This window comes from Rhamphochromis longiceps, linkage group LG10, assembly GCF_057381845.1.
Source record: "Rhamphochromis longiceps isolate RC_006_pf linkage group LG10, R_longiceps_female_GT1.1, whole genome shotgun sequence".
Taxonomy (NCBI): domain Eukaryota; kingdom Metazoa; phylum Chordata; class Actinopteri; order Cichliformes; family Cichlidae; genus Rhamphochromis; species Rhamphochromis longiceps.
In genome coordinates, this window is record NC_140566.1 from 34630025 (window position 1) to 34638071 (window position 8047).

Sequence of the window (8047 nt, forward strand, 5' to 3'; positions counted from 1 at the left end):
ACTAATGACAGTTTAGACATTTAGCCGTGTAAATGTAGCTCGTTTTAAAGACATCCTAACAGCAGGGGGCAGCACTAGCAGAGGCGGAAATTCAAACGGAAGTTGTTTCTGCCTGAGATTAGCCATTTTCAGCACAGCGTTGATGTACAAACCGTATAGTCGATCATGAAGTAAGTAATTATTTTCTTATTAAGCGTTTAATTTAAGCTTTTTTTTATCGTTTACTGATCAATGACAACTATTCGGTAATGATTATAGCCATTCGAAAATGACTATTCGCTACCAAAAGCGCCAGCATGAAGATTGTTTGAGTACTTCTTCATGTACAATCTCGTCTCCCAGAATCCATTCAGAAAACCTGAGATTTTATGTTTATTTTCCACCAACTTTTCCCCATAAAATAATCAGACACACTTTCTGCGGTTATTATACAATTACAGGAGCCTTATTTCAATTCGGCATTCAGTAAAATAGCATAAAATGAAGCTTGGACCAGAGTTTGAAGAGGTGATCATCGCCTCCTGTTTTGGCGATAGGCGATTTTCTTTACCGTTGCGGGATGTGTGTTAGCTCACTAAAATAAAAACGAATCAGAGCTTCACAGAGCACAAACACCCGTGTTGCGTTCCTGTCAGTGTGTTCACGGGGCTTTAAATCAGTCATAATCTGAATGGAGTTTGGTCTGTAGAAACAGACGTCATTGCGCTCCACATATCTGGAATCAGTGGTCTTAAAATCAGTTCTGTTTGTGCCTTATGTTTAGGTTTAAATTACATTTCTTTTATATTTTACTGTTTATGGCTTATGTCTTTTTATATTTTTGCCTTTTTATTATAAACTCATATGATTAAGCTCATGTTTCTTCTCCAAATCCTCAAATTTAGCCTTGCAGAAATAAAACTTAAACGCTGGGTTGTACGAGATGAAAGCAGATGACTGTCACATATTAATTACAGATTATGAACCAGGATTCTGAAAAGGAAACACTTTGTTTTCTCTCTGTTTTCAGTCCTCTAACGAAGGTAAAGCTGATAAATGAGCTGAACGAGCGTGAAGCCAGCCTCGGGGTCAACGAGTCCGTTTCCTGGCACAGCGAGTACAAAGACAGCGCCTGGGTCTTTGTTGGTGAGACTGCGTGACAAACTGAATAATCCACAGATGAGCAGATAATGAAAATAATCATTAGTTTAAAGTTGAGGGGAAAATGTAAACTGGGAGGAAGTAAAGGCTTTTCTTTAGAAGCCACATCCTCACATGACTGAATCATTCACCATCCTTTGCCTCTTGGCTGACAGGTGGTCACCAGTCTGCCAAGGTCATTGGTCAGTCAGGGATGTCCTGTGCTCCCATTGGTTGTCATTTCTGCTTCAAAGTTTCTGTCTCTGCAGCACAAACTTTTTGACTCTTCCTGATCGGCTTAAGCTCCACGTGTCATGTATTAGTGAGCTTAAGAGGTTTTTCATAGACCGATATTTCATATGTTCCAGATAAATGATCGACGGGTATCAAAAAATGGTCCCTATGGACCAATCAGATCTCTGGAAAATGACTTCACTCAATCTGGAAGATCCATGAGACATCTCAGATCGTGTAGTCTGTGTGGAAAATTCCCACTTAAAATCGAATACAAAAACCCTCAGACCGCCTTAAAATCTGTACTCTGAGTGATTCCAGCGATGGTGAAGCTGCTGTTCAGAGATCTGATTGGTCAGGTGATGGTGAGTTCCTACCAGCTGACCTATAATCTTGAACATCACGTGCTCTGGAGCAGGTTAGCTGTGCGTCATAAGCATAAGTTACTGAGGTGGTAATAATGAACCACTTTTGTAACACCAAAGTGAAGCTAGTTTAAAAACCACAAATGCTGTTTCATAGTCACACCTCTGGAGAAGGGGTTTGATGAAGACTTGGCTTTTTGGAAATATTCCTTTTACATGAAACACTCTGAACCATTACCAACCATGGTATCTTCAGCTTTAATAAAGGTGTTTATACTGGAAACAGCAGTGTTGTTTTGTGTGCATCTGCTGGATGTTTTGTGTTGTTGCAGTGTTTATGTTGCTGACATTAGTGATGAAGTAATGAAAGGTTTTTGGAGAATGAATAAGCAGCGTTTTGGATGTTGTGTTTTCTGCAGGAGGGTTTCCATACGAGCTGACTGAAGGAGACCTGATCTGTGTCTTCTCTCAGTAAGTACCTCATCATTTCTTAACTACACTACTCACAGATGGGGAGCACCAAGATTCACTTTGTCCTGTCAGGTATGGAGAGATCGTCAACATCAACCTCGTGCGTGACAAGAAGACCGGAAAGTCCAAAGGTTTCTGTTTTATCTGCTATGAGGACCAGAGGAGCACCGTGTTGGCCGTCGACAACTTCAACAGCATTAAGGTGAAAGGACACACTCTGCTGCGCTGCTCTGAATCTCGTCTGACTCGTAGCTTGCAGTTTGTTCCTGTTGACACAGAGGTCAGTCATGGAGGTCCACAGAGTCCTGTGTGTCTAATGATACTGTTTGTGTTACACAGGAAAACACTACATCTGCTTTCACTGATATGCAGATGATACCCAGCTGTATTTATCCAGCCACCAGATGACACAAATAAAGTTAAACTACAGTTTAATGATTTAAGAAATGCTGGAGTCATTTTTGACCAGGACATGTCCTTCAACGCACATATTAAACAAATATGTAAGACTGCTTTCTTCCATTTGTGCAACATCTCTAAAGTTAGAAACATCCTGTCTCAGAGTGACGCTGAAAAACTAGTTCATGCATTTATTACTTCCAGGCTGGACGACTGTAATTCATTATTATCAGGATGTCCTAGAAACCCGCTGCAAAGCCTGACCTTGTAGCACCATAATCACCCTGTTAGAGCACTTCGCTCTCACACTGACAGAACGACTTTAGATCCTGAAGGTTTTTCGAGGGTATCGGGCACGCGGGGCCTTTTTGTGCTTCATCCCTTTTACTCACTTTACTAGAGTTTTACAGGGAACAGCTGCAGAGATGATGATCCAGGTTTCTTAAGAAATTGTAAAATTTCGGATGTAAAGTTGTGTCATCAGCGTGGTCTGTCCGAACTATGATGAGGAGCAGGTGAACACTAATGTTGTTTTAATGGCCCTGAAGGAGTCGTGGCTACATGATAAGCCACCTGACTCATGTAGATTTAAACGTTCATGTCCTCGAGCTTGTTGTGAGCCGACATCTATCCCACATGGTCACATGACCCAGAATGCAGTTCTTTTTTTCATTTTTTTCCAGCAAATTATCAGAAAACGGAAACATCCAGAGGGTTCGAGCTCCTGTGTTGACAGAAAACCTTTTTCCTGGGAGTGTTTTTACTTTGATTTTTCTATTAAAAGAAGCCAGATCATGATGTCAGACTAGAGAAACAATCATGAACCTCATTTTCCTACATGGATGTGAGGCAGCAGATGACAGACTTATTTAAATACTCATATGAAGGCAGTTAGTAAAGGCCAGTCTCAGCCCTGGCTCAGAGACTGAACGATGAATTTTAATTCCTGTTAATGTTGTTGTCAAGTGTGAGTCTGCAAATATTCAACGTGTGAAGCTGAAGTTAATGTACGTAAACTATCAGCTGTTTGTGACGCGGTGGCTGGTTGTTCGATTGACTTCGGGACTTTAAAGGTTCCAGTGAGAGTTGATCTCTGACTGTTGGTTTGTGCTGTCAGATCAAAGGTCGCACGATTCGCGTTGACCACGTCAAAGACTACCGACCCCCCAAAGACGGCGAGGACATCGACGACGTGACCAAGCATCTGAGGGAGGAGGGCTGCGCTCCCAAAGTCGGCGAGTCTTCCCCCTCCTCTGAGGATGACGAGCAGTACGCCGTACCTGTGAAGAAGCCCAAGAAAGGTGATGTCACATCCTGTCGTGTGAAACCCGCCTGACACAAGATGAGGTGGATTTTTATTTATCTTCATTCTGCGCTCTCTGTTTCAGACAAGAAAGAGAAGAAGAAAAAGAAGAAGGAGAAGAAGAAGGACAGGAAGAGCAGAGCCTCTTCTTCATCACCACCTCCTGTTTCAGTCAGAGTCAAAGAGGAGAAAGAGGACGCCGGGTACGACAAATACAACCAGAGAGGGCCGCCGCCAAAGCCAGGAGGACAACCGAATGGACAGACAGCGAGACACAACGAGAGACTGAGAGGGGAGGAAGAGGAGGAGAGGAGGAGGAGAGACGCAGATCGGCAGAGAGAGGAAGAAAAGAAGAGGGGTCACGAGAGGGAGAATGACAGAAGCAGAGATAATGATAGAAGACGAGAGACGGAAAGAGAAAGAAGAAGAGACGCAGATCGGGACAGAGATGACAGGCGAAGGGAGAGAGACAGAGACGATGACAGGAGGAGGTAGAAGAAGAACATGGGAGACAGACATGTTTAAATCCAAGCTGAAATCAACACAGATGAATATGTTTTAGTCCATTCTTAGATATTCATTTGATATTTCGTTCATGTCAGCCTTTTATGCATTATTCCTAAATGAAAATGCTTCTGGCTCCTGTGTGAGCTCTGAAACATTCAGCCCAGCACTGGTGTCACTGCTGGCTCATCGCACCACAGCGAGTCTGAAGTTCAGCTTCTGTTTAAACTTTACATGAAAAGCTTGAAGTCCACACGTCTGTCTGACAAAACGTTGATGTTTGTTTTACAATAAATCAATATTTCTAGTTTTGGCATGAACTGATTTTAAGCCCGTCCTGGTGACATCACGATGATGCCTCAGTTTGTTTACATTTGGAAAGAGTCGCATAAATGAAAAAGACTTCTGTGATTTTGTGCTTTGCTCAGAAAAATAATTTCAATGGCAGATTTAAACATTCGTGTAAATGCGGAAAATAACATCAACAGTACATTTAATCTATTAGATCGATTAGTTTATTGATGCAGCACCAACAGTCACCTCAAAGCACATATTTTAATGTAGAGATACTACAGTAATGAGGTCTACTCTGGAGCCTGTTCTGGCATTTGTGCCATAGAAACTGAACATCATTTAATAATAATCCCTGAAGCCCTCATTTATTTCTTAATAACATTAAAATCTACAATAATGGATTCCACAGCAGTGGGTAACATACGTCATCACAGCAGATGACTTTCTGAAAGTGCTGTCACTAAGTTAAAGGATTTCTTGTAGCTGTGTACCACCACAGCTCAGAGCAGCTACCTGAACTCGCAAAGAGATTGATCATGTTAATAATTTTACACCTTCTGTGCAAGGACTCTGGATACTGGGTCCTCTGAAAACAAATGCCTCAGATCACAAGTACGTGAGTCCCTGGTAGAACTTGCTCTTCAACAAAACGGGCCTCTGTAAAGCTCAAATATCTTGATGTTCTTTTCATCAGTGATTGATGAAAAGAACATCAGGTTCGTCTCCAGGCTGACAAAAATGCTGTTGAGCCAACTATTCCTTTAACATAAACTAGTAAAATAACATTTTAACCATTAGAGAAAATACCAAATCCAATGCCACTGATATTACAATACTTTCATAACAGTTGATCTTTCTGAGTTAACTTCAATAATTACTTCCTCCAAACCATCAACGTGTCTTTTAGACCCCATTCCTACAAAACTGCTCAAAGAAGTCCTGCCATTAATTAATTCTTCGATCTTAAATATGATCAACCTATCTCTAATGATCGGCTATGTACCACAGGCCTTCAAGCTGGCTGTAGTTAAACCTTTACTCAAAAAGCATCTCTAGACCCAGCAGTCTTAGCTAATTATAGGCCAATCTCCAACCTTCCTTTATATCAAACATCCTTGAAAGAGTAGTTGTCAAACAGCTAACAGATCATCTGCAGAGGTTTATTTGAAGAGTTTCAGTCAGGTTTCAGAGCTCAGCACAGCACAGAAACAGCTTTAGTGAAGGTTACAAATGATCTTCTTATGGCCTCTGACAGTGGACTCATCTCTGTGCTTGTCCTGCTAGACCTCAGTGCAGCGTTCGATACTGTCGACCATAATATCCTATTAGAGCGTTAGAACATGCTGTATTACAGGTACTGCACTGCAGTGGTTTGTATCATATCTATCTAATAGACTCCAGTTTGTGCATGTAAATGGAGAGTCCTCTTCACACACTGAGGTTAATTATGGAGTTCCACAGGGTTCAGTGCTAGGACCAATTCTGTTTACATTATACATGCTTCCCTTAGGCAGCATCATTAGAAGACATAGCATACATTTACACTGCTATGCAGATGACACCCAGCTCTATCTGTCCATGAAGCCAGATAACACACACCAATGAGTTAAACTGCAGGAATGTCTTAAAGACATAAAGACCTGGATGGCCGCTAACTTTCTGCTTCTTAATTCAGATCAAACTGAGGTTATTGTACTCGGCCCTGAAAAGCTTAGAAATATGGTATCTAACCAGATTCTTACTCTGGATGGCATTACCTTGGCCTCCAGTAACGCTGTGAGGAACCTTGGAGTCATTTTTGACCAGGACATGTCCTTCAATGCACATATTAAACAAATATGTAAGACTGCATTCTTCCATTTGTGCAACATCTCTAAAGTTAGAAATATCCTGTCTCAGAGTGACGCTGAAAAACTAGTTCATGCATTTATTACTTCCAGGCTGGACGACTGTAATTCATGGGGATTCAGTTTTCAGGCCCCTCTTCTGTGGAACCAGCTTCCAGTTTGGATTCAGGAGACAGACACTATCTCTAATTTAAGATTAGGCTTCAAACTTTCCTTTTTGCTAAAGCATATAGTTAGGGCTGGACCAGGTGACCCTGAATCCTCCCTTAGTTATGCTGCAATAGACGTAGGCTGCCGGGGATTCCCATGATGCATTGAGTTTTTCCTTTCCAGTCACCTTTCTCGCTCACTATGTGTTAATAGATCTCTCTGCATTGAATCATCCATCCGTACTTGGAAGGATGGATGATAACATGACTTAAACTTTTTATTAATCTCTGGCTGTTTGTCCTGTCGTCCTCCCCTCACCCCCAGCAGATGGCCCCGCCCCTCCCTGAGCCTGGTTCTGCTGGAGATTCCTGTTAAAAGGGAGTTTTTCTTTCCCACTGTTGCCAAGTGTTTGCTAATATCAGGGTCGTCTGATTTTGGGGGTTTTCTCCTTATTATTGTAGACTCCTCACCTTACAATACAAAGCACCTTGAAGAAACTGCTGCTGTAAGCTAAACTGAGTAAAGGTGCCTGTTGAAGACTCCGTCAGATTCTAATAAGCTCAGCTGTCAGTTGAGCTTCAGTCCTCAGAATTGTTGCCATGACAACATCTCCACCTCCTGTCACTCTGGAGCAAATAAATTTGTGAAATTTGGATTGTGACCCAGTCCTTCCAAATTCAAGATCGTATCTTTTATCAAAATAGTTTTTGAACTGCGAGTTTTTGCACAAAAGTTTTTTTCTGTTACTGTGTCATAAATATGGTCACAGGATGGATTCAGAGAGAACTTGAACCTGCTCCTGAGGGAACGTCCTCAAACTACAGTGTCTTTCTGGCACTTAGCAGGTACCTAAAAAAAAATTAAAAAAAATAAAACAAAAAAAAAGCCTAAACTTTGAGCAAAAGCAGCAAAAAATGTGAAAAAGATGAAAACAACTTTAATATTTGGTGTCCTGGTATTTTCTTAAAGACTAAATCGTGTCTCTAGCTGAAAGTACACAGCATCAGCCTAAGTTCAAAGTGAAGCCAGTTTAATACGTACACCACCCTCTTTTCCAAATATGGTAAAAAATTTGATGCTCATTTTTTTACTGATGGTTTCGAACTGAAATGTTAAAATATTTTGGTGTACTCCAAACGATGAGGAGAAGTTCAGTTTATTAATGGAAGGAGGAATAGCAACATGAAGGTCAGCGTAAACAAACCTGTTTATTACAGAAACATCACAAACTGAGCTTTACAACAGAAACATCACCGTGAGCGTAGAAAACGTACTCTGGAAATCTCAAACAGCAGCACAAATACGTGTGAAAACAAAGAGTGGGAGGAATAAATCTTTAGAAAATAGACTGTCCCTTTAGC

At 41.3% G+C, this 8047-nt stretch overlaps 1 protein-coding gene across 1 annotated transcript; it reads left to right on the top strand.

The window, feature by feature from the left end:
- Nucleotides 1–84: 84 nt before the first annotated feature.
- On the top strand, nucleotides 85–4702 carry rbmx2 (RNA binding motif protein X-linked 2). The gene is made up of 6 exons (XM_085421406.1): nucleotides 85–170; nucleotides 1010–1125; nucleotides 2138–2189; nucleotides 2262–2391; nucleotides 3706–3889; nucleotides 3977–4702. The coding sequence occupies exons 1-6, from the start codon at nucleotides 166–168 to the stop codon at nucleotides 4384–4386; spliced, it is 897 nt and encodes a 298-aa protein (XP_085277532.1). The 5' UTR covers nucleotides 85–165; the 3' UTR covers nucleotides 4387–4702.
- Nucleotides 4703–8047: the final 3345 nt, after the last annotated feature.